The 27,581-nt window shown below is 35.7% G+C and overlaps 1 protein-coding gene across 2 annotated transcripts; it reads right to left on the reverse strand.

The window, feature by feature from the left end:
* Positions 1–1,158: 1,158 nt before the first annotated feature.
* LOC129279245 (calcium-binding protein 39-like) lies at positions 1,159–27,214 on the reverse strand. 2 transcript variants are annotated; one of them, XM_054915342.2, is made up of 9 exons: positions 27,036–27,214; positions 17,672–17,802; positions 14,917–15,035; positions 13,939–14,103; positions 12,879–13,000; positions 12,052–12,220; positions 11,437–11,562; positions 9,178–9,321; positions 1,159–8,240 (listed from the first exon to the last, which is right to left on the reverse strand). In XM_054915342.2, exons 3-9 carry the CDS (start codon positions 15,022–15,024, stop codon positions 8,049–8,051), a joined length of 1,026 nt encoding a protein of 341 aa, XP_054771317.1. In that variant the 5' UTR covers positions 15,025–15,035; positions 17,672–17,802; positions 27,036–27,214; the 3' UTR covers positions 1,159–8,048. The 2 variants fall into 2 exon arrangements, with proteins under 2 accessions (XP_054771317.1, XP_063967744.1); XM_064111674.1 differs by having other exon boundaries at positions 5,066–8,240; positions 14,917–15,029; positions 27,036–27,158.
* Positions 27,215–27,581: the final 367 nt, after the last annotated feature.

Raw genomic sequence — 27,581 nt, forward strand, 5'->3', positions numbered from 1 at the left:
TTTGAATATATATAAACAAATAAATATAACACAAGAAATGCCAATGTATGTAGGCATAGCTTTTTATCAGTTTTAAAGGCACGCAGTCTTGGAATCTCTTGCCAGGTGACCTCAAAAAAAGCTTAAATTATTTGTTCTTTCAGGAGAAAATTTTTATCTATTGAAGTCTTAATAATTTAATTCTTAAATGTATTGTGTTAAATGTGGAGCGTTGTGGCCCAGTGGATTAGTCTTCGGACTTTGAAACAGAAGGTCGTGGGTTCGAATCCCAGCCATGGCGTAATTTCCTTCAGCAAGAAACTGATCCACAGTGTGCTGCACTCAACCCAGGTGAGGTAAATGGGTACTGGTAGGAAGTAATTCCTTAAAAAGCTGTGTGCGCTATGAACGCCTAGCTTAGCCGGGTAATATAGGAGCGCCTTGCACCTAACAAGGTGGAGTGTGCGCAATATAAATACCCTATATTATTATTGCCTTTTATGGTTCAGATCTGTTATGTGTAGCCTATGTTGGTTATTCTATGATGTTATAGCTTTGTTAATATTTCATTTTGTATATTAGTTTTTGAAGCTAGTGGGGTAAATCCGGAGATTAACCTTGACAGGCAAATGGCCTTTTGTTATTCCCCACACTTCATCTTTACTCATTCTTTAATGTTGTATAATAATGTACAATGTATTTTGTAATTTGCATTTTTCTTTATAAACTTTATCTTTTTGATGTGTTTTTAAAGTGACGTGAATAAAATTGAAATTTAAATCCTTTTGGAGTCTTAAACAACGGTACTCCTCCCTGTAAAAATATCACCCTATTTCTTTCTTCTTTGCCTGTTTTAATTTGCGTACTAGCTGGTCCATGGGTTTGATTTTGTGTACTTCAACTAATCTGATCACAAGAGCTTTTTCCAAATTTGTTAAATTTACAATAGAACCAACCAACATACCTGCATTGTGTATCGATTTATATTTCTAAAGACGGCCTTCAAATTCAGAAATAGGCCTACTACGTACCCCCAAATAAACATGTATCTAGCAGGTGGTTGATCAGGGGGTGACAGAATGAAAACAAGAATTAGAAAAATTGAAAACAAACAAGCATGGCCTGAGGAAGATCGAGAGAAGGGGAGGACCTCTAAAATGACAACACTTACAATGGGCATTAATTTTACAATCAGAATTAGCATTTGCTTTTAATTTCTTTCATATGTTCCCATGTTACAAGTTAAATCCTTGTTTTTTTAATCCATGTACAAACTATACAGCAATTTGATTGTCAACAACAGACAATATCAAAGAAATAATATGCACACAATGTTCTTTCTAACTCTACAGTATACAGATAATCCTTGACATTCTTGATTTGATTCCTATCTTATATTTTCATGCAAACTCTTTTGGTCTTCAAATACGCCATTCTTTGTCATTTTTTACCCTTGCAAGAAACATGTAACTCACTCCACACACATCTACATCATTATTGGCTGCACTCAACCCAGGTGAGGTGAATGGATACCCAGTAGGATCATCGCTTGAGTGCTTTAGCGCCTATATAGCAACTCAGCTAAACCTAGTACTAATATAATACCAAGTATTTAGTATTGAGGCAGCCAACTGGATTAGTCTCTGGACTTTGAACAGAGGGTCGTGGGTTCGAACCCCGGCCATGGCATGTTTTCCTTCAGCAAGAAATTGATCAAAATTGTCCTGTAACTCAACTAAGGTGAGGTACAAGGGTGCCCAGAAGGAATAATTCCTTAAATGCACTGAACACTGCTGATAAAGTGGTAGCTGGAGCTAAAGCTGGGGTAATACTAGTTGTGCGCTGTATCCTCTGGCAAAAAGCGATATATAAATCTAACTTTTATCGTTAAAATGGAGCTATTATCATTATTACATTGATGCAGGTGTGTGCAGGGTGTGTCATAATTATAATCAGGCATTTAATTTGAATATGCAAATTAAGTGGCCAATCAGTAGCCTCTAAATATAAACAAATAGTATTTGAGAGTGGATTGGTTTATTCCACAAATATCAGCTTTACCATGGGAACACAACGATCAGCCAAGAAAAGTTCTTTTCAAGGAAGACAAACCACAATCTATATAACACAAAATCAATAACATAAATCATAATATAAGAAACTGCTATATAGAATCAACTTGTTTGATCAACAGGTCTTCTTTCATCAGTGTAACCTCTTGATAATACTACAATGGACAGCATATACCTAGTAGTAACCATCTATTTATTTCAATTTTCAATTCCATATCAGACTGTTTATCATGGCACATATTGACATTTGAAAAGTGATTGAGTAGTGACTGTTCTGCATAATATTATGTGAAGAGCCATATTACTTCTGATAAAGTTTGTACACTTGCTAGCATATAAAAAGTGTAATTATTATTCTATCACCATTAGAGTCCTAATATACCTTTTCCATTATATACAAATATATGTTGATTTAATGTAAGAAACAAGGTTATAACAATGTCAACATACAACTGCCAGGAGAAAAGTGTTATAAACAAGTTTGAAATAATTGTAAAGAATAAGTTTTATCGGGGGATAGATCATAATCACTTTAAGTTTACACTCATTATATTAATGCGAATTTTAGAATAATTTTTAACAAAGTATGTATTTGTGAATGAGAATCACTGTTCAAAATATTTATCACCTCCTTGCACAAAATATATTTTGGTGAATAGCAATTTATTTCTGTCTTCTTTATCCAATTTTCTCAATTAAATATATAAAAAGGATATTAATATTTTGGAATGAATCAAATGCTTTAAAGTTCTGAAACAACAAGCTACATAACTTCAAAATATATTTTGCTTAATATGAAAGGTGGGATTTAATGATCGACAAGTTTTTCCCTAAACAATAACATTCCATAATTATTAAACACCGGATATTTCACCTCTTCTGCAGATGAAATAAACATGGTAAAATGAATCTAATGCACACAAAGTGCCTTGAAAATGCTTTGAAATTCCAAGACAACTCTTGTATTCAAACTTATAAAAATGGAAATTGCTTCATAAAGCTGTTCACAAGTTATGCATGACTTTAAGCACTGGAGTATGAAGTGCTAAAATCTGAAGTCAATGTTTTAATGATTTATTAGCAATCTGTGACTGCATTTCAAATCATTTCATTCATATCACTTCAGCTTTAAATGACATAGAGATATACACTTGGTTTTAGATATTCCACTTCTTAAGATTACTTGTAAAGCCGTGCATAATTTACCAAATGTCTTTATAAAGCAGCCTACTGGATAACCAGAATCAGTACAACAAAGACTCATAACAATTAGAACAAGCACTTATTAACTTCTCACTAATTAAGTTTGACACTTGACAGTCAGAACTGACTGCAACTGGTCATAATTTGATATAATTCCACAATAATTCCAAACAATTAAAAGTAATCAAAAGAAGGGATCAATGAACAAAATAATTTTCAACACAGTTGAAAATTTAAATGAATAAAACCATAGTTCTACACACCAATAATATAATCATCATGCACAAAGATATACAAAACCAAAGTTAAGAATGGATATACAGTAAATATCTCTTTCCAAATACAACTGGGTAGTAATGTTCTAAAGTTTCAAATATCACAGATGTAAGATATGTTTAAGTAGAAGATATTGCCCCATAGATATAACCAAACTAAGGATTAATACCCCCTAAAAAGACAACTGAACTGTGACAAAATATTTAATCTGTATGATAGAAGTTCATTCATTTTCTGTTTAAAAAACTTTTTCAGCTTCACTAAATGCCTTGAAAAGGCTCTAAAGATATATTTTCTTTCATATGTGAATAACCTAATTCTCCATGACGCATCAAATAACCTTTCTTCATCAGATATTCAGTTGAGAAATGACACATAAAATATATATATTGTGACACATACAGTATGTCATCGATGTAATGTTTGCTTGATGTATGGGATACAACTAAATGACCAAAGAAATATTGTGGGGGGAGCCATTCTATGTCCTTCAACTTCCTTGAATGAAACAGCCAAAGGATGATAAAACACATATTCTGAGCTTTCCTACCTATAGATATATTTTAATGCTGGTTATAACATCCCATTCCTATGGCATCAAGAATATACATGTACACCCTATGCCATGAATATATCACATATTATTGACTGACCTACAGGGTGATATTACATGTATTGCCCAAACTAAAAGTAGATCAACAATGCAATGTTTCCTGCTAGGGAAATAATTGTGCTGTATCCAGTCAATAGGTTTACTATAAACCAAAGCAGACATCTACAGTGAAATCATTAACATGGTAGGGTTCTTGCCAATTGAAAATCAAGTTCTTCTGTGTATATCAGGATCTCTGAGCTTGAAAATTGTATTATAAGAGTCAATCAATTTCTTTAGCTGTCCACAGCAATTTTAAAAATTGTTAACTGTGTGCAGAATTTCTATCAAATGCACAGAATAATTATCTTTCTCCACATAATCAAATGCCTGAATGTTCCCCATGGACGATACAAGGAATCAATTATGAATTTATATATGACTGGAATATGAAGTGCCAAAGGATAAGCCCAAAGTTTTTCATGACTTTTTTGATGAAATTTCAAAAATTAAGACTGTATTTCAAATAATTGTACAGTATTCAAAATGAGGCTGGAAACATACCATGTCCTAAAATTGAGCAACATATTGAAAATATTGATGAAAGCCTGCATAATTCAACTTCAGCTCGTACAATTCAAAGTTATTCAGACACCATTTAAGCTTGCCCTAATCTAGTCATTCATATGGGATGAAACTTTATGAACAACTTTATCAAACAACCAACAAGGTAATATAACACTTTAAGTCTTCCTCGTTAGGCTCTTTTGAAAGTTGGTGTTGCAATTTTTTTAGAAATCTTCTCACAGGTCTAAATATGGTCAATTATCAAATATGACCACCTGCAGCAATGTTAGATGTATGATATATCTGGTTTTCATTTATCTTTTATAAAATCTAAACAACAAAATATAGTCAAAGAAATAATACAACACCTGAGTAAATAAAATATAATAATAATCATAATACAATATTTTTTAATCAGAATTAGAACCAACATCTTTGATTCACTGAACACTCATAACTTGGTATTCAAAAAATCAATTCCCATTCATTGTTACTGATTTATAGCAAATACATATACAGATATAATACACAAATTCATTCATACATTTTCTATTTTGTGTGTGTGTAAGTAAGGAGGAACAGTTTTTAAACTAAGAGTAGCAGTTTGAGAAAATCTTGGATACCGAGTTTGCAAATGGACTGCTGAGTACAAGGATGATATAATGAAGATAGGTAGAAAAGAAGAAGTAGAAGAATGAGTAGAAGGAAATGAGAAGGAGAAGAACAATTAGCAGCAGACGACAGAAACAAGAAAAGAAGAAAGCAACAACGACAAAGAAAAAAAGAGAGAAAAAAAAGAATGAGAATGGGACAAGAGAGTTGTGGGACAATATATATAAGGGGCATATTATTGAATTGAGATCATTACCACAACTGGCATATCTCTTTAAACAGTTTGCCCATGTTCACAATGCAATATCGTGAGGGTACTCAACAGTGGAACCACTACATGTCGATGACAAAATTTCCTTTCAACCACCTGGGTAGGGATAGGCAGTATAATGAAGTAACTCATTATATTGAACATGCACTAACCAGGAATAGAATTGAATTTGGCCTAGAGGTCATATGTTACTGGGCCGAGTAATGTGTATAAAGTCTATGGGAGAAAGGTTTCTCCAGCGGCTTTGAGACTCAAAACTCTCAGCCTTGCCTCCATCCTGCAAACTACATACAGTAATCATTCTCTGGAATATCTTATCTGTTATCCAATTCTTAAGAATATAATTTCCATAATGTGAAGACATTCATGGATTGCACCCAGTAAATAAAACCACATGTTCAATCTTAATTTCTGGGAAAGAGATGTTTTTCGGCATCTTGATCAAAATCATAATCTATATACAATGTAAGTGATAATACAAGCTCTATCTTCAATCGAAATCATTTCTATTAATAGATATGCCAGAAGAATATTGTTCATCCTGAATTTAATCCAGCTTCTTTCCATCAAGCGTAAGCCTGCAATGTATCATTACTATGGCCTGAGGTGTTAATGTGTGTGTGTTTAATGCAAATATTTCCTCATGTTTTGTCGAAGTAAAACCCTCTATAGTTTGGCAAAAAATGAATTAAAAGTAATCTGATGCACACAGATTATAAATCAGATTTCAGAAATCCATATAGTCAATTGTAAATGTGTATGCAAGTCACACGTTTATACAGCATAAAGCCAATTGTAAATGTGTATGCAAGTCACATGTTTATGTTTTGGACACCATGGGAATAGCATCAATGACTTGGGCATGGCAAACTTTGGTGCACTTACTCAGGCACTTGTCGTACTCAATAACTGTACATGTGGTGTCATAAAAGATGCTTAGGGGCCTCTTTGTCTGTGCAATCCAAGGAAATTCCGAGGGGATTTTACAATTTGCCTCTACAATCCATACAGATGACCTGCTTTATAAGACAAATAATGCACAGTTTTAAATCTACAATGTATGATGGTGGTGACTTTACAAGTAACTAGGGTATTTACTGTTATGCTTAAACACTTGGTTGAAGCACCTTGTGCTTGGCGCACCTTAAAAATACCCTTCAGTGTGCTGCATCACCACTATTAATTCACTCACACCTGTGCAATATTTGTATACTAACAGTTTTATAAACCTCTCTGAGATGAAGCGGGGCAAGTGCAAAAGAAAATGGACGGGTGGCAAAATAGATTCCAGACTGGGTGTTAAGTTTTCTTAACTCTGTTCTCATCTCCTTCATTATATCACTCACAAATCATTAATTCATATATATACAATAACTATCTACTCTAAACTACTGGCTATGCCATATATATATATATATATACTCTAAAGAAGATATTATATGCTCTTGTATGCATCAAATACAATTTTATACATACAAAATCACACCGTTACTGCTTGAGAAAATTAATTCCTCTCGGCATTACAGCTATGCTGATGATTAAAAGACATACTTTACCCACAAGCAGATGGGTAGGGGGGTGTTGAAATGTTATGATCATGTTGTTATGCCTCATGTATGTCTGAAGGAGACTTGCTGATATATAATTGACCTTTAAGCTATCAAACAAGAAATAATATTGTGAATTACATGAGCCCAGTAAAAAATAATTCATATACAATATGCACATATCCCACTCCTTGGGGTGTATTCTTAGACCATGGTCAGAGTGAGGACATTTGTTCATTACACATTATATATGATTTCATCATCATACACAGTCCTCACTTTCTTATATGGAGTGCTGCCTGTAAAGGACATCAATCTTTTGGTTTGAGTTACTCGTGCTTAAAAAACAACAAACCAATTTGTTATATTTTTTTATGTCAGTGAAATATGCAATGCAGCTTCACCCAAGGTGAATTCCCAGTTAATCATTTTCTTTATTTCGTATTTAATGCCAACGTGTCTACATATCAAAGAAGATTGCTGGACACCTATTCACAATTTCAAACTACAATACCAAGCAAAAATCAGCAATAATATTTTTTTTTTTTTGATGGTGGTAAAATTATGTTGAGGGGCACTTGCTTTGTCGCTTAGCTGTCTCCTCTGTTTAACTGCTATCACATAGCATGTCTGGCTCAGTCCGAGATGGATGTACATGTAACTCAAGACCACTTTCAAGCATGACTAATTCAGAGAAAGAAATTAGTTTGTAAAATTGTGATGAGCTTGAAGAGCGTTAGTGCAGCTCCTTTGTCCTTCAGGAAGGAGTTTGACATTTGACCTTCCGATCACAAAAAAAATTACAATTATCAGAAAAATCATCAGCACAGCTTGCCCAGTATTAAGTTCTACATGTATGATAATTTAGATTATGATACACACAGCCGAGACTTGTCAAAGATTGGATGGTGGGGGGACGGGGCTGATCCTTACGATGACGTCTGTGGCACAGGAGGTTGTAGCTCTTTGATCTGCTTTATGAGATAATTCTTCTCGTCATTGAATTGCTCATCCTCCGTCCTGTCGGTGTGGAAGTTTGTAAGGAACTCAACAAGCTTCTCTTTGTTCTTTAACAGGATGTCAAGGATGGGTTGAGTCTTGTTAGGGTTAGCTACAAATACCTGCAAAATCAAAAGAAACAAATTCTATAACAACCAAGGTGATGATGGCGATGATAATATTAGTAATAAAATAAGTGATGAAGATAAAGATGAAAATTTTATTGATAATTATTATATATATATATATATATAAATAATTTATTGGTTGGATTGCTTAACTAAGCTAGTCGTACAGACTGTTTCACCCTAAGGCTCATCAGCGACACATATATATATATATATATATGTAGCACACAAAAATAATCCAATTATAATTACACTGTATACTGTACTACAAGAGGACCTGATAAGCTTGCTATCAATTCAATTAATAGGACTTGAAAAAAAGAAATATATTGGGATGAGAAAAGGGTCAGACAAAAATCATTGGGCAATCTGATAGATAATGTATCAGGGGAAGGGGCAGATGCTACCAAAGTTCCTGTTATGAAAAAAATTGTACAAAGCTAGAATTGATATAGTATTGTCTATAGCTCAAGTGAAATGACATGAATGACTAAAGCAGCTCCTTAAGTTAAAAACTTTTGAAAAAATTGCCCAAAAATCAATGTCTTGTTTGCAATCCAATTCAATGTGTATTAGGGACTTTTCCTTGCAGTTACCAAGCACTTCATGATTAGTGTCACTAATACATATTGGCCATTCAACAATCAACAGTGAAAACATTTCAAGAGACCATGGTGTTTCATAAAGCTATTCGTACGTTACGAGTGACTAAGAAAACAACTGGTGATCTTTTCATGTGGTAAATGATACATACCACCAAGTCTTCATTGGTGTTGAAGTGGTTTCTAAGCAAGGACCACCAGTCGTTCATTAAGTCGCTCGTAACTTACTAATAGCTTTATGGAACGCCCACCAATTTTAGCAATAAAACAGTCAATGAATTGAAAGAATAAATGGGACTTGAAGTACTGGTCCAGGGATTAGTCCTTACCTTAAATACATGAAAAGCTTCAAACTGGATGTTTCGGCTCTTATCTCTAAGCATGTTCATCATGAGTTTCAGGTTCTCTGGGTTGCTAATATATCTCGTCATTGATGTGAAATTATGTCTGTCAAGCAACAGTTCTCCCAGGAGCTAGTACAAACAAGATCACAACCAATGATGGTCAATATGGGTTACATAATACATATTATAAAATGGTGATATGGATTCTAATCTGATGATTGGCTGAAATCTACCACATGACCAGTCATTAATGTTAGCAAACAGGAAAATTTGCTAATGACTAGTTATGGTGACATTTCAAAAACTTAACCTTAGGTTAAAATTTTGATGTTGATCCCCCAACATGGTCTAAGTTCATTGACCCTAAATGACCTTTGACCTCGGTAATGTGACCTGAAACTCAAGCAGGATGTTCAGTAATACTTGATTAACCTTATGTCCAAGTTTCATGAACTAGGTCCATATACTTTTTAAGTTATCAGTCAGACTGCAGGTCCCTATGCTAATGAGCAAAAAAGGCCTGATTCATCCAAATCATCTCGTGGCTGAATCCTCCTCCTTGCAAAATCTCGTGATTCGTTAGATTTTCTTTCTCTAAGAATTTACCTGTTTTAACCTCAAGTTAAATGAAATATCATTGCACCATCAGATAGAGTAAATGTTATTCTTTCATATTGGTCATTTATTTTGTATACAATATTTTGTTAAATAAGTAAATTTTTGGCCTGAAAATGTGCCTCAAAACTGAATTTTCTTCCTCTGTTTTCTTTTGCAAATTGTGCAAAACTTTTTATTTTGAGCCTCAATAAGATATATATCACCATAAAGCTCAAGTTCTGTACTTTCTCACAATGCCACTCTTGATATGCGGCACCTTTTAATCGGGTCAAGATCACACTTTTCCCACCAAGGTACAAGACGAGATTTCTGAAATTTTGTACTTGCATGAAATCCAGAGTTCTGATTGGCTGGATAAGGTTCACAGAACAACAGACGCGGGTAATTTGAGGAGATTACCACATGGGAAGTGTGACCTTCCCATGAACCCAAGCACTGGAACCGTTGGAATTTGCCAGTGTGTTCTCTCTTTGACCAATCAGAGTGCAGTATTCTTGTTTTCAAGCTGCTTTATGTACTTGGCCAATGAAAAGTGTGATCTTGACCCGATTAAACCAATTCTTATTTTGAAACCTATACCATTTTAAAGCATACATATTCAGCTTTATCATGATCTAAAAATCATTCTGGCTCAAACAAAAATAAAGTGTGAAAATAGCAGCTTTTGTCAGGTGAAAATAATTATTTTGAAGCATATTTTAGATCAAAATTTTAACCTATATTACAAATTTTTTTAATGAATTCAAACACATGACCTAAAAGAATGATTCTTCTTCTTTACAATGATACCAAAATCATGAAATTCGATGCACAATTAGAGCAGCAATGACCGAATAAAAAGAGGAGTTTTGGTCCGCATCAAGCTCATTAAATATGCAAAACATCTCAAGTCATGAATATCACTTGGATGAAAGAAGCCACTTTCTTTGGACCTGCCGTCTGACTGTTATGTCGGAAAAGCAGCGCCTATAGTCTCACATTGCTATGCAGGTGAGACAAAAAACTGAACCTTTGGTTAAGATTTGATGTTGACGACAACGCCGCCATCGTCGGAAAAGCAGTGCCTATAGTCTCGCTCTGCAATGCATGAGAGACAAAAATCTTATTCTTTATTTCTTTTTATCCTATTTTCAAGCCTTAAAGCCTCTCTTTCTTTAAAATTCTGAACAAACAATAATAAATATTGTCATTTTTACAAGTTTAAAAAATCCTATTTCTAAGGGAAACATCCTACTTAATGTAATTTTCCCTTAAAATTATATTACATAGGATAAAATCCTACTAATTTGTAGCTCTGCTATCTAAGATAACATATGGTACACATCATTTTGCGCTGGTACTTACACTTGCTACCTACAATGTGCATTAGATTTGTACATGAATTCACACTTTTGAGCAATTTAGGGTCTGTATGCACTTATAAAATGTTGCATAATTTTGTAACCTTGTATCCAGGGGTCAAAATTTTGTCTCAAAAGTTGTGCCAGATTTGAAAGCAAAATGTCAGCAAGCAGAGTGGTGACAAAATTTTGTGCGGCAGATTTATCCCGAAAAATGTCAACCCCCCCTTATTTGGGTCAATACACCTGTGCATCATTAAATCACTTCCTGAAAAATGTAACTTACTTTGAGTGACTGTCTCTTTGTCACATAGTTATCAGAGTTGAGTAGCACTTTGTATTTATCAAAGACTGTGTCGTAATTCTTCTCTAGAAATTCAGCAGCTACTAATTTGTGTCTTGTTAATAGTTCCTGCAAGATCAACATTGAATAAGACAAGCCATCAATCGATTAGAAAAACACAACATACATGTATACCTGTTTCCTTATGTAAAAATGAACAAAAACAGTTTTCATTTGATCAAGAGAGTTTAGTAAACATTACTTTATGACTTCTTCATTAAAAGATAAAAAATCTCTCTCTATACCCCTCTATTTTTAATCTCCTTTTCCCCTTATCTCATGCTCTATTTATTTCTGCCAATCATTTCTCAGTTTTTTAATTTCTTATTTAGGTGTACACAGCCTTTGCAAATACTACTTTGGAATCCTATCTATATTGAAAATGATGATTCTGCAAATCTACAGTGTACATGTAAAATCAAATCAAACATTAATAGTTGAATGATTGCAATAGTAAACTCATGTAAATCCAGCATTTGGGCTGTAATGTTTGGTCTACAGTATTTGAATAAATACCTATATGTATTATATCAATGATAAATGTAATAAAAATTATACCTTAAAGGAAGAGAAGGCATCTGAAGCGACATCAAACGTTGACATCTCGACGTACTCAAAGAAATTGAAGAAGATAGGAGAGTTGAGGATGAGCTTGGCCAGAGCCTCATAACGTATGCATTCCCTCAGTATTAATCCACAGTTCAATGCACAGTCTTTATTCTCATAGCTGCAGAAGAATAGAAAGTAGGAAACTCCTATAGGCCTTAAGATAGATGCAGTTTTAAGGGGTTGATTGTGGGGTGGACCACTACACCAGGGTTTATCCCTGCTCTTATACAAATAGAGCAATGGCTTCTTAGTGTATAATGGTGGTGACTCTCCTCTACATAGGCCCTCCATTTAACATCCTATCAGAGGGACAAATTGTTTTCTACTCTTAACATTGCCTGCATCTACGGAACAGGGGAGAGACGTTTACAAACAACGCAGGCTTCAGTCATCCGCCCCGGGTGGACTCGAACCCACAACCTTTGGTACGATAGGCAGACGCTTTACTGACTAAGCATCTTCGCTCTCGAACACTATCCTCAATAATTACGATATTGCCCACTTTCTTTGAAACCAACTTACAATCAAAATAAAAAACGTATTTAAAAGTTCATATATTCAACATGGTTAACTGCATAAAATCAGGCAATTTTTTTTTTCGGGGGGGGGGGGGTGCTTTCACACAACCTACTTCATATAATTATCTGCAACATTGGATGAGCTGGAACTTTGAAGTGAATGGGGAATTTCCAGGGCAATTTTGAGCATTTCAGGCAAAACTGCCCCAACCCCTGTGTATTTGTATTTTTCCCCTGATGTAAATAAAGTTAATTTACCCTTTTATTAACGTCTGAAGTATATCTGGATCTTGGGTGGTGATAAAATCAACAGTTGGAGTCCTCGAACCAAACTGACGTCGGAGCATGTTGTTGAAGATCTGCACCAAATCTTTCTTTGCCTGTAATCAATGGACATGGATTATGACAATTCATTTACTTTAAGACATCTCATAAACAAATAGGTAATGCCTACAGGAGAACATAGTAAACATAACATTTATATAAAATAACAAAATACATAAAGCAATGATGTGGATGTGAGGGAGTACAAAAAAGTCATTGACCTCTTACCAGCTATTCCCTGATTTAAAGAATTCATAAGATGAAAAGAAGTCTTCCAATTAATATTCGAGATTGCAAGAAACAAAAAATATAAAAAAGTATTTCAAAAACAAGAAAAGGAATGAAAATACATTACAAACATGTATAAGGCACAATTATTTATCACGTGGTATGATTATTTTCTATTAAATGAATTTAGCAAAGAGGATTTGCCAATGTGTTTATCATTCAGGAGGAAGAAGTTCCACATGAGTGACCCAATGTGACAAATAACAATGGTATCTATTCATATCATTCAAATGCAGTATGCATAAATTCATTTAATTTATCTGATTATTAACATCAATGAAGTTTATGCTGTTTACTGTCAGTCACAATCACAGACATTCCCAATGAATTGTAGTGTACATCAGCCTTTTACATGTATAGGCCTATACTGAAACTAGATGGGAAGAGTTACAAGTGAAAGGGATAGGTGAGAAAGTGGGGGGGGGGTGAGATAGTAAAATAAAAGTCTTATTTATGGCTAAGCAAATAGGAAAGCAGGAAAGTATTAAATCCTTAACAAATTTCCAAACACCCTTCTAAGGTCCCATTGCAAAAGTTACAATTTTGGCAATCTTGCTAAGCAATGGTAGCTTCCATAAAATACTTGCTTCTGATTGGCTCTCGAGCATCGTTACTATCATAATTAACATTAAATAGGAAAAAGTTACAATAGTAACTTTCATACAACAGAGCCCTGAACAATTATTAAGTATATCAACTTACATACCTCAAATTCTAGTTTGGGCATGGCTTTGACAAGGTCATGAAGTAGATCTACTTCATATAGACCATTAGCGATCTGACTCACGACCTCCGGCTGGGGGTCTTGACCATCTTGACCAAACAGACTGTTCTTAACTTGGGACAAGGTCTTTCCAATATCCTCAATAGCCTGCAAAGAAAACACATAATTATGAATACTTTATAGGTAAAAACAAATTTTGAAGAACATGTGATAGCCATCCAACAAATAGTTTCACAGCATACACACATAATGAGAAGTGTAACGCTACAGACTTTAAGGAATTCTGTCAGGGTTGAAATATGCCTTCTGGCAGAATTAAGATTTTCTTTTAATGCGAGGAACAGTATCCTCACTATAGTGCTACAAATCACTTCTGTCTGTAAAATGGTAAGTAACCAGCCCGACACGTGTAAGCAACATGGCCCTCAAGAGTGAACATTGCATGACCCTTACGAGTGAGGATGCATGCTGGGCCACAGTATAATAAACTCAAAAAAGACTTGATTCATATGTTGTGTGTTTTTCTTCTTTCTTTGTACACCTGTATTGGATTATATTCATTGTGTCTCTTTGCAATATTTTTTACAAAATTATTGATAATAAATTTTAAACTTCTGAAGGTTTCCATGGTGAAGAATAGTGTAATAGGTTTCACATAAAACCATGTATCTTTCTTGGGCAAGTGTTGGTCCTGAAAAGGACCATCCAAACTCATTTGCTCATTCTCCTGAAGACGACAAGAACACACTTGTTGAAATGTTGAGTTTTGGTGGTCCATTTCAGGACCAACATTTGCCTAAGAACGATACATGGTGTTCCGTGAAACCTACTACACTATATTCATACGTTTTATTGAGTATTTTCATACACTGAATTGAATTTGAATGTGAATTAGAATAAAAGCGGACCCATATCACTCATTGAAGCATTTCCAATTAAATCAGTCCTGAATATACAAACCTTTTCACATTTTTTGCCGGAAGTGTGATTCTTTAAAGTTGCAGTACTAGATTTGAGAGATCCAATCAATTCTGAAGGACTCTTGGTAGACCGTCCAAACAGCGGCATGATTACTGCAGCTTGGAAAGAAAAATAACAAAGAAAATTCTATTAAAAAATCTCCCATGAAACTTGAAAGAAGAAAATTAAATTCATGATATGTGGTTGCAGTTAAAAAAGGGAGGATTAGTGCCAAGAGACATCATCTGGGGAGTATTTTATCAACATTTTTGTCTGAGTTATTGTCAGATCTGACAACTTTCCTTGATTTTGATTGGATATGAAGCACAATTAATATGTCAACTGGCTGATAAAACAGTATACAAATAATGAATGTTTATTAGTGCAATGGACAAAATACTTCATGAGGTGAAAGATGAAAAGATCCATTTCATCTTTCACCAAATGAAGTATTCTGTCCATTGCACAAATGAAGGAACATTCATTATTTGGTTTATATGACACTTAAAACTAGATTAAATCATCAATTTCGATGCAAAATATGCTCATGCAGTGCAAGCTCGGTCGGTTGATTGTCACTTGTGTCGCGTACAATACGCGCGTGCAATGGAAAAAATTGTATGGATCCAAAATTGCACGATGAATGGATCCTAAATTGCACGATCGATGACGTCATTGTAAAATGTACGAATGATCGATCAATCAAATGCCAAGGATCTACATGTATCTAGGTCAGGGCTCGATTTTAGCGGGAGCCCGGTGGCAAAAGGCTCCCTAAAACCTCTGCGGGCTCCTTAGAAAGTAATTGAAAAAGCCCGGTGGGCTCCCTAAGATTTTCTAGTACCAGCCACCAAAAAAGCAATTTCTTACCAGCACACTAATCCACGCTTTATAAGTCTAAATTATGTTTTCAAAATCATAAAAAACCTTGAAAATAGCGAAAATAGCGAGTTTCAAATTGCTTAGCTGCGTCTTTTTTTCTGTACCACGTTTTTCCACACACATGGTACCTATGGAAAAAAGAATCGGGCTACACCGGTGCGAGAAACAGTTGCATGTACAGGGGTCCATTATCATTTACGTGTGTAATTTTCATTGCACACATTTCCCTTCTAGAGAGATATCACGATTCTGTGTCATGTAGACTTCGGCTCTGCTTGTCAAAAGGGCGCCTATTAACATCCAAAACAACTTACCTCGGTAGTGAATTATTCCTGAAAAATCGTTTGTTTCATTTTTTCAAGGGAGGGGGTAAATATCAGACAGTAAATCATCAAACATGGCAACATCTGATTTTAGGAGGATGCCGGATTTTACTCACGCACGCACTGACACTTGTGCAAGTCGGAGCTCTCTCTCTCTGCCTGAGCTCTGGGGGACAATTCGGTCAGTAAAGGCCTCAATGATGGTGATTTTCTGTTTCAGATAGAGTTTACATTTCAGGGTTTTTTTTTTAAACTACCAATAAAGTTGGATGGTTTCTTCATTGTGATATATATTTAAGTTATTGATGAATACTTTTTCACCGAATTTAGACTCCCCCATAGAAAAATGCAATTTTCGTGGAGATCTGCGTTTTCAAAGAACTGCAGGAAAAGTTAGGGTATACATGCATGTACATGTAACATGTGCCTACATGTGACATACTTAGCCTGTGTGGTTTTTGTACTGATATAAACACAATATTTGGAGTAGAAATTAGATGATGAATTAATTTCTTTAACATATACATGTATATCCAAGTCCACCGCACAGTCACACCCACACAAACACACACCAACCCACATCCATGATTCAGCATGAAAAAAAATCAATTTTGTTTGTGTATTTAATTTATTTCCTTTTTTTAATTTAATTTTTTTTTTTGAGGGGGGGGGGCATTAAAAATGAAAAAAAAAAGTCATTGACTTATGTGTTTGTGACCGGTGTCTAAGTGTGTTGGGGTGTCAAAATCTGATTTACCCTGAATAAATACAACTGGTGCTGATGATTATTAAACAAAAAACGTATCGTGATGGTGTGCTTTAATATTTTAATAGGTAATGACCAGTATTATGCAAAAAAAAGGGATAAACTTGGGCTCCTTAAAACCCATGCGGGCTCCCTAAAAAAGTGCTTGAGGAGCCCGGCTGGCTCCCTAAGAAAAAAGTAAAGGTCAGGCCCTGTAGGTGTCATATAAAGTTTGTTAATAACTGATTACAAGTGTCCCAACTGTTACTATGGTAACTGTCAGATAAAATATGTGTCCTTTCATGACACAATATTGTCCTTTGGACATAAATTACGGTACATGTATGTTCAATTCAACAACATCAAATTTCAGGAAGTAATGTAATTAATAAATGTATTTTTTTAATGATTTGAGAAAAAGAACACAACAGGAGGCAGAGGATTCGTGAAGGTAAATGCTTTCCCTAGATCTCCTCAATAACAAACATGAATGTGCCAGGTTTTATATGCCACAGCAAAGGCCTAACGTTACATCTTCTCATTATGACCCCTTTGGCTACACTCTATACTACATGTATTATAAATGTACATTAGGTAACTTGTAAATAATTGTGCAGTTCTTGAAAATCATATTTTTTATTTATTTTTTTCTTAAATTTGTATGCATACAGTACATGTATATTAAGAAAGATCATGCACAGGGTTATGTTTGTGGTGCCAGTATTTAACTATGCAGGCATCTCTAGTAGTTTTTTGCAACATTGTAAAAACCTACGTGTTGCATTGTCACTAATACACTGCTTACCTCTTTATCTGGTCCCTGAGCACTGTGATGAAGATGTGAGGGTTGTGACTGAGGGTTGTTTAATGATTCGGTACCAACCAAGCCAGCATTAGGCCCCTCAAATAGGGCACAGCTAACAGGCTGGATGGTAACTGAAAGAAAGCAAATAGAGGGGTTTTTTTAATTTTAATAGAGGCTGTATTGTAGTGTATGAATCACTCTAGCTCTGAAAAAAATATATCTTTGGGGGCTGCTCCCAATAAACAAAAAATATTCACAACAAAATCAAACCAGGAAAGGTGAAAGAAAATGATCTTTGGGGGCTGCTCCCAATACACCAAAAATATTCACCAGTATCGCATGCAGGGGGTGGTTACAGGGGTTCAACCCCCCCCCCTTCAATTCTTTTGATACCTCAAAACCCCCTAAAAATTCCATCCCCCCCTTACAATGTTTTTATATTCACAACAACAAAATAAAACCAGGAAAGCTGACAATTGTTCAACAGGTAACAAAATAGAAAAAATTACAAATAACCAATGCTTTCCATCATCAAATCATGGACCAATAATACCAATAATACCTCTGGATCATCTCACACATTAGTGAGGTTAAAATATGATGTTACCTGAAAGGTCAAACTCAATGCTGGGATTTAAATTAAGCAGTAAATCTGCCAATCTATCTCTATAATCATCATGAAAAATAAATTACATGTTACTCATGAACAATACAATAAGCTTTAAAGGGGGATCCAACCCAAATAAAAACTTGTTTTTATAAGAAAGAGAAAATTCAGACAAGTTGATAGGTGAAAGCTTGAACAATATTGGACAAACAACAAGAAAGTTCTGAATTTTTAAAAGTTGTAAATATTGGTAATCACTATACCCATGGAGACTCAAATTGGCCGCATATGGGATGTCATAGTGATGTAAGGCAAGGACTACTCTTCTATGTACTCCAATACTTATTATGGCTAAAATGTCTTTTTTCCCAAAAGTTTTGAGGGTAAGCTCCACATGGTCTGATCCATATTGTAATTTATGAATGTATATCATCAAGTCATTGAGAATAGAACTAGAACAAAATCATTAAAAATTTGATGATTTAAATCAAAATAGGTGCGCCTTGGCCAATCATCTGTGACCTGGTAATGGCTGATTCTTAAAAGAATCACATGTACTTGTATACATTACATACATACATGAGAATATAGTACATGTAGCTGCCTGCGAGACTACAAAATATGTAACCCATAATTTTTTGTTAATTGCATGACAAAATACATGTTTATAAATGTAGGGGTCAAACACATAGAGGTATAATATTTTGGTAATAAAACTAAAGTGTTTATAAATGAAAGAACCTTGTTTGTGCATAGCCTTCCATACATTTTTAAATGTCTCATCCATGCACAGAATAGTGAGAGGAAGTTATGTACAGTTTTGCAAGACAGACACCAAATGTTAATTACCTTAGACTTATCAAGGAAATACAAGGGTGAGACAAAGTTCACACACAACTTGTCTAGAAAGACATGAAACTTGTACCCCTTCAGATCACTTCCTGGCACCATATGGGTTTATAGAAATGCTTCTTGGGCCCAAGGTACACATACGTCCAAAGTGGACTGAGGCCGCCACCGAGGCCAGCCTACTATGATGAGCAAGCGCACACACAATTTAACTAAACGATTGACTGAATGCAATGGACCGCACATGTATTGCTGGTCTAGATTGCATTTTTATGGGATCATTTGACATTAGGTGTGTAATCAAGACAGCTGATTTCAATAGAAAATGTGTGAAATGCTTGGGACTGGTGCTACATTTCAGTTTATAATCCGATTAATTGCTCTGTGTGAATGACTCCTCACATATGGTTTATGAATCACATCACAGAGTTGAACATCAAGGCTTAGATCTAGGCCATCCTAAATCTGTGTAGTAAAAATAGTTGATGTATTAGCAGGGGGATGGCCTCATGATTACAGAACTGCATGATGGCCTGATATACATTTTGTGAGTGTTTCACAATGATTTCCTACATACAATATTTCCTTTTGCACATATTTAAATTGGCAAAAGGAGAAATCTTTTATCAATACCACTACTAGTATAAAACTAAGTAGTGCATGTAGTCATCGTATAGTAAGTAGTAGTAATGGTAGTACTAGTAGAAGTAGTAGTAGTAGTAGAAGTAGTAGTAGTAGTAGTAGTAGTAGTCATAGTAGTTGTAGTAGTAGTAGTAGTAGTAGTAGTAGTAGTAGTAGTAGTAGTAGTAGTAGTAGTAGTACATGTATGTAGTAGTAGTAGTAGTAGTAGTAGTAGTAGTAGTAGTAGTAGTAGTAGTAGTAGTAGTAGTAGTAGTAATAGTAGTAGTAGTAGTAGTAGTAGTAGTAGTAGTAGTAGTAGCAGTAGCAGTAGCAGTAGCAGTAGCAGTAGCAGTAGTAGTAGTAGTAGTAGTAGTAGTAGTAGTAGTAGTAGTAGTAGAAGTAGTAGAAGTAGTAGTACATGTAGTAGTAGTCACTAGTGGCAGTAGTAATAGTTGTTGTTGTAATAGTGGCAGTCATAGCATATTAGTAGTAGTTGTAGTAGTAGTAGTACTTAGTAGGAGTAGTAGTAGTAGTAGTAGTAGTAGTAGTAGTAGTAGTAGTAGTAGTAGTAGTAGTAGTAGTAGTAGTACATGTAGTAGTAGTAGTAGTAGAAGTAGTAGTAGTAGTAGTAGTAGTAGTAGTAATAGTAGTAGTAGTTTTAGTAGTAGTAGTAGTAGTAGTAGTAGTAGTAGTAGTAGTAGTAGTAGTAGTAGTAGCAGCAGCAGCAGCAGTAGTAGTAGTAGTAGTAGTAGTAGTAGTAGTAGTAGTAGTAGTAGCAGCAGCAGTAGTAGTAGTAGTAGTACTAGTAGTTGTAGTAGTAGTAGTAGTAGAAGTAGTAGTACATGTAGTAGTAGTAGCCACTAGTGGCAGTAATAATAATAATAATAATAGGCATTTGTATAGCGCCATCTATCTAGAAATATTCTATTCCCAGGCGCGTTGTTATTATTATTACCCCGGCTTTAGCTCGAGCTGCCTTTCAGCGCTCGTGCATTCAAGGAATTAATCCTGCCGGGTACCCATTCACCTCACCTGGGTTGAGTGTGCACAGCACAATGTGGATATGTTTCTTGCTGAAGGAAATTACGCCATGGCTGGGATTCGAACCCACGACCCTCTGTTTCAAAGTCAGAAGACTTATCCACTGGGCCACAACGCTCCACAGTAGTAGTAGTTGTTGTTGTAATAGTGGCAGTCATAGCATATTAGTAGTAGTTGTAGTAGTAGTAGTAGTAGTAGTAGTAGTAGTAGTAGTAGTAGTAGTAGTAGTAGTAGTAGTAGTAGTAGTAGTAGTAGTGGTGGTGGAGGAGCTGTGCAGTAGAAGTAGTAGTAGTAGTAGTAGTAGTGGTAGCAGTGGTAGTAGTGGTAGGAGTGGTAGGAGTGGTAGTAGTGGTAGTAGAAGTCGTAGTAGAAGTAGTAGTAGTAGTTGTACATGTAGTAGTAGTTGTTGTTGTACAGTAGTAGTAGTAGTAGTTGTACATGTAGTAGTAGTAGTTGTTGTAGTACTTACTAGTAGAAGAAGTAGCAGAAGTAATAATAATAATATGAAACATAAATCTATCGCTTTACAAACGTTTCTACCGTGACTTTAGCACAGCTATCCTGATTGGACGCTCGAGCATTCAAGGAATTCCTTCCTACCGGGTACCCATTTAATACACCTGGGTTGAGAGTGGCAAAAGTAGATAAACGCCTTGCCAAAGGACGCGAGTGGTGAGGTGGGACTTGAATCACGGACCTTGTGGTTAAAAGTCCAAAGACTTATCCATTCAGCCACACCTCTAGAAGGTGTAGTAATAGTAGTGGTGGTGGTGGTGGTGGTGGTAGTGGTAGTACTAGTAATAGTATATTAGTAGTGGCAGTAGTAGTAGTAGTAGTAGTAGTAGTAGTAGTAGTAGTAGGTTATTTTAGTGAAGTAACATGGGCAGAAAAAACAATGAAAATAGTCGGTTTACATTTTTGACTAGATTTTCACATATCCTGAGCTAGTACTCAATCCAAACTTGGATAAAGCAATATTAATACAACAGCTAAAAAGTACTTTAATCTGCTAGATAATGTATTTACTATTACTAACAAGTATTTATTATTAAGCGTAATACCTCCCTAAATAAGAATGAACCCAAAACTCTTTCTGAGGTACATTTATGACATAAATTTTGTTGCCAAATAATGGGGAATAGTCATGTTGCACCCAGAATTTAACTCGCAATTCAGGATGAATCTGTACCTTTACCTGCGAACAAGATTTCCAAATTATTTGGCTGAAGGATCCCTGAGAGGCGATTTTGGTTTACGGTAAAATACCTCAAAGCAAAATTCATGAATTGAATACCAAAATCGGCAAAACTTATTCTCGCGAAATTCTAAGCAAAATTTTATCGGACCAAAGTATTGTACATCGGCTAACCCTAGTCTGTTGCAAACTCAAAATTTTGTTGCCTAGGTGTAAAATGATGTTGAACATTAAACCAGCCCCTGGATGACTCAGAATGCAAATCCACCCCGAGTCAAAACTCACAACATACTCTATTTTCTTTCTTTCAAAAGAAAAACATAATTAGAACCTAGCAAAATTCATAGAAGTCTTTCAGGGAATAATCCAATGGAAAAATGGTGTCCAATAAAAGTGTATTGTTTTCAGGCTCTATGGCCTAAAAATAATTACATGTATGTTGCCTCATCCGACTGACCTTAAAATGCAAAAAACAGGGTCACTCTTTTCTTTTACTTTTTTTAGTAGACCAAAATAATACAAATCCAATGCTGTTATGAGAAAATTGAAAATTTGGGCACAGAATTTCATCAAATTTGTATTAAATGGCTTATGTTTCAAATTTCACACTGAGATAAGTCAATCAAACAGCAAAAATTTATGGGAAAAAAATCACAAGACAACTCCCAGACAAAGCCAAAAGGGACGTTACCAATGTCTAGATTTATCTGTGAAAAGGATTGGATAATAGCCTCACAAATTAGCAGGGTCAACCTGACGTGAACAAAATTTTGAGTTCCAACATATACACACATGATACAGGATGTTTGGTTTTTAGGTTAACAATCATGGGACCTGTTATAGAACATGATTCTTGGACTTGGGATTGTTGAGAACTTTGGCAACCCAAAGTAAATGACGATCCCGATTCCTGAGTCTGGTCAAGTTTGCACTTTCTAATTTTCTATAGCATAAATTTACATGTAGAATGCTAGATTAACATGACAGACAAATTTCTACATACATGTTATGTATTATCCTTTTGCAATTTGCTTGCAATTAAATTTCCCGAAGACAACACTTTTTGGTCCCTTGAAGCAGACTTACAGTCATACAGTAATGGTTGCAAAAACTTAATAGCACACACATGCTCTGTTGTCGATTCCTTTACCAACAATTGAGCCTAAGCTTTACTTTCATGGATGAGGTTTCCACTGGTTGTCAGCATTCTTGAGTGGTGGTAGCCCTGTTCTGTCTTGGTGTTTTGATGCTATATAGCGCCAAAATGGTTATTTTCTTCAAAGCCTCAACAATTGATGATGTTACATGCTCCCCCTTCATCCTTCTTAAAGGCCTTCTTACAAGAATGCGGAAATTGCATGTACTTCTCCCAATCTTCTGCTTTGTTGGAAGTCTTTCGGGGATTTCTAGTCGTCTTGTAGAGTCTAGCCTTCCTTTTTACCATGTGTTTCAATGAGTGGAAGAACCAAGGGAGAGATTTCCTTCCACTCCTCATCTTCGTGGTATGTTTTTTTCGACTCCTTTCATGAGGGATGTTTTGAAGAGTGTCCAGATATCTTTGACGTTGCTGTCTAATTCTACTTGACAAAAATTTCATCAGATAAAAATTTTGACACCTCATCTCTTATTCCGTTCCAGTCTGCCTTGTTGAATAAGAAAAGCTTTCTCTTGTTCAATTTGGTGATACTTGGTAGGATGTCAAAATCAGTAACAACCATGGCATGATCACTAATACCAGGAATACTCGAAGAAGACTTGACCACAGAAGGGTTATTTGTAAAGATCAAATCCAATATATTGTCTTGTCTAGTGGGTTGGTTGTGGACGTGAGTAAGGCCATATTCCACAGAAATATCAATAAACGCCTGTTGCACTTCTCTATAATTGGATGCTCCTGGTCGGACACAAAGAATGTCCTAGACTATATCAGGACAATTAAAGTTCCCTGCAAGAATGAAATGTTTCCCTGTTCTTGAGTTAAGAACCCGACCCAGGAAAGCTTGCAGCTGATTCAAGTGTCATAGATTACGATGAGTCATGCAGAATGAACCACAATATAAATCCCTATTTGTACCTCCTTGGAGTTTTACTTTAGTCCAGATGATTTTGCAATCAGTGATTAGGTCATGCTTACAATCAGATGTCGCAGTGGTAACCAAAATTAACTTGTTATCTTCATTCAATATACAAAATCATTGTTTCGATATGATGCATTGAAGTTCTCCACTTTCCATATTAGTAAATAAAAATCAGGTTAAAACTTCCAGTGGTGGAAACTTTTTTTCAAATGATAATCATTTGATTCTGACATCAATAGCTTTAGTTTTTTACTTTTCTTATTTATATTTAAAACAGGAATGATTTTTTAATCAATCCATCCCTCCTGTGCAACTTTCACAAAGATACTATGAAATAACAAATTTAGCTTAGCTACTAACAAAGAGAACAAGATGGCGACGTAAAAATCGGCAGCCGTATTCCAGAACAGTTAAACCTGCAACAATCATTGAGGGGTGAGAACTACGTGTATCTGCCAATATGGTGCAGACTTTTGTAAGTAGGCGTTCTTTATAAAGTGCCTGGACTGGGGACAGTTCTATTCACATAGAAGCATCCCCATAGCATCGCAGTAGACGGAATCCCTGCCCGCTGATCGGCTGATCACGTGTCGCGACCCTCTTCCCTTCTTTGCCCAGCACTGTGTGCGAGAATCTTTACACCCCGCGATCAGCTGAGACATGGAGCACTAAACTCCTGTCAGTAAAGATTGCAAGCGTGTAGATTTCGGGCGCATGTTCGGATGAAACCAGCACTTCAGCAGGCAGTGTCTGAAGTCGAAACAAAACATGTGGTTTTCATATCATGTTACGCGAGGCTGCTTGCGTAATTTAATCATACATGCATACAGTGTACAATGTATTTATAATGTATACCGTAGCTACATGTATTCCTATCACCCTTTGTGCAACTCGTCGAGAACGAGTGCAGGGAAAGTAGATATTGGCATGGCAAAAATTTGAATTCTGCCTGTCCTGTGCGCATATGATGTAGGCACAATCACTGGCTCCATGGACAGCAAGCACATCGTTAGTGAATGATTTTTACTCTCTAAGAGGCTCCTGGCTACAGCTAGCCAAACATGCCTAAACCTAAGGGCAAGGCCAAAGATCCGTCATGCCATTCATTCATGGCATTACTATCCATTAATTCTGGCTCCCTATTTTTAACAATAGTGTTAGAGTAAGACCCCCAAACATCGGACGGTTCCAAATATCGGACGGAAATGATTTCAACTCCCCACAACTACAGGGACCCGCACTGGCAGGGGACTTGCATGCATGAGATACATATATCTGCTATTGAACTGCACACACAGTAGACATAGGTTGCTGCTCAAAAAAATATTCCAGGGGTTAAATCCAGGGGTAAAATCCATGATTTTGACTTCCATTTCCAAAGATTCTTACGACCCTTGCTAATTATGGACTCCAAAAGATCGATGACCAAAAAAAATCTTGTAAGGCGGAAGTGATTTCCGCCGGAAATATTGCTGCAAAGATCGCACATGTTCGATTTATCACAAGAAAATCAGCAATGGCTGCCGCGAACGTTCCCCACGACGGAAAATTCGACACCCTTCCAAATATGGCACTCTCCCAAGCATCGGACATATTGGCCGATTGAATTGGAAATGCATGCTGTTGACGCCCGCGCTCGTTTTCAGAACAAAGTCACGTGCAGCTGAGCAAAGATGTCCGATGTTTAGAGCTGAAAGTTTGTTAAGTAAATAATTATTATTTACCGATTTCTAGATCTATATCAAAATTATTGATAATAATAATCAAATTCGGCATTTGCGCAGCTGATTTGAGTTATTTTCTAAACAATCAACAGTAGAGGCGCACGGCCAATATGGGAGACTCTCTCCAATAGGGGAGACAATCTCCCACACTGGAGACTTGCTTTGCAAAAGGACAAAAGAAACAACACCAACAAAAGCATGATTTTTTCCACCCAAAATTTTGTCTCACTGAGGTCAGAAGCCCATTTGTTTTGTGTGTGATTGACAACAAAAATCCTTATCAAAACAAAAGTAGACGGTGAATTTTTAAAGTAGACGGTGAAAAGGGGTAATTTTTCATGAGGAATCTCCTTATCACATTTTTATTTGCCGCCAAGGTAATCCTTTTGCAGCAAATGTAAACAAAGGAAATTGGTCTCCAAAACTGGAGACTGTCTCTGAAATTGGATACCCAAATTCTTTACAAAACTGATATTGGAGATAATCTCCCACATTGGAGACAGTCTCCAATATTGGCCGTGCGCCTCTACTGATCAAGCAATTATTTAGGATTTAGAGCATGATTTCAATCGCCGAAATTGATTGGGGCGCACAACTTTACGTGCCTGGTATTTGGAAACCGTGTCCGTTTATTTGGCAAAAAAAAAGATTCTGCTGGTAAGTAAATATTCAAATAATTTCTGTTTACCATATTTTTTTCATTTCTGCTTTTTTTATGACATTAATATTCAACATTTTGTACTACAGAAATACATATTATTTTTATTTGATTCAATGATTGTATTTTTGTTTTGGTCCAATATGCTTAAGTGTCCGATATTTGGGCACTTTTGTTTTTCTCTAATATAATTATAAAAAGTTGTATCAATCTGATCACTTTCAGTTTCACACGGGGCTAACAAAAAAGTTTTTACTTAGATCTAGATTCTAGGCTATCTCAATCAAAAAGGCGGAGTCAGAGAACTGGATTCAACGTTGATGAAAATGCAGTGCCAGCAGCAAAGATTGACATTTAAAGACAAGTAAAATCAAACTGGCATTTAGCCTTAGGCTTAGCCTTACTTAGGTCATGTAGGTAGGCGAAATAAACCTTTATTTTTAGTGGACCACGCAAGATATTACGAATGGGACTACGAAATTTTATATGCGTTGGGGAGACGCAGATGAGACAATCCAGCAAGATAAATGTTTCAAAATACTACAACAAATAATTCTTCAAGGCAGTCTATGATACACGAAATATACTTACGATGAATTGGAGGTCGTTAAAAGGATCTCCTTTGTTCAAAATAACAGCATATCAGGCAAAACATGAGAGCCCTCCACACATTCGTAGAAACGGTGACACCTAGTTTGTCGAAGTGACGTCATCAAACGAGGAAGTGAATTTCGGGCCATATGCTTTGGCCTCGCCTTGGACTTGTGGGGGACGGGGGCGCCTGAAATTCCCCAATCACATTCCATTATTGGTATATGCCTTTATCTTTTTTTAAATACTCATTAAGACATTTCAGAAAAAAACCTTTGTTAAAAAAGGCTGGCTAGCAATATTGTTTTTTAATCAACGCTTTGATAAATATTGAGAAAATACGCCCCAGAGACAAATTTCTGAAAATTATAAAGGGCCTAGCTTGTTGTTTAGTTTTAAAGTTAAAATTCATTGTTTCGACAGGATTAATTGGGCTAGGCGGCTAAGATGAAGCTCAAGGCCTAAGCTCAACAAGCCTACCTTAAAGGGATACTCCAGAATGTAAATAATATGGTTTGAACACAGCAAAAAAAATGATAATTGGGA

The sequence above is a fragment of the Lytechinus pictus genome, chromosome 16, assembly GCF_037042905.1.
Source record: "Lytechinus pictus isolate F3 Inbred chromosome 16, Lp3.0, whole genome shotgun sequence".
In the NCBI taxonomy this organism is placed as follows: domain Eukaryota; kingdom Metazoa; phylum Echinodermata; class Echinoidea; order Temnopleuroida; family Toxopneustidae; genus Lytechinus; species Lytechinus pictus.

Coding starts and splice junctions, on each gene's coding strand:
- LOC129279245 (XM_054915342.2), bottom strand. CDS start 15,024: ATGCCGCTGTTTGGACGGTCTACCAAGAGTCCTTCAGAATTGATTGGA. Junction 14,104..14,916: donor CCGGCAAAAAATGTGAAAAG/GTTTGTATATTC, acceptor TTTTCTTTGCAG/GCTATTGAGGATATTGGAAA. Junction 13,001..13,938: donor TGCCCAAACTAGAATTTGAG/GTATGTAAGTTG, acceptor CATTGATTACAG/GCAAAGAAAGATTTGGTGCA.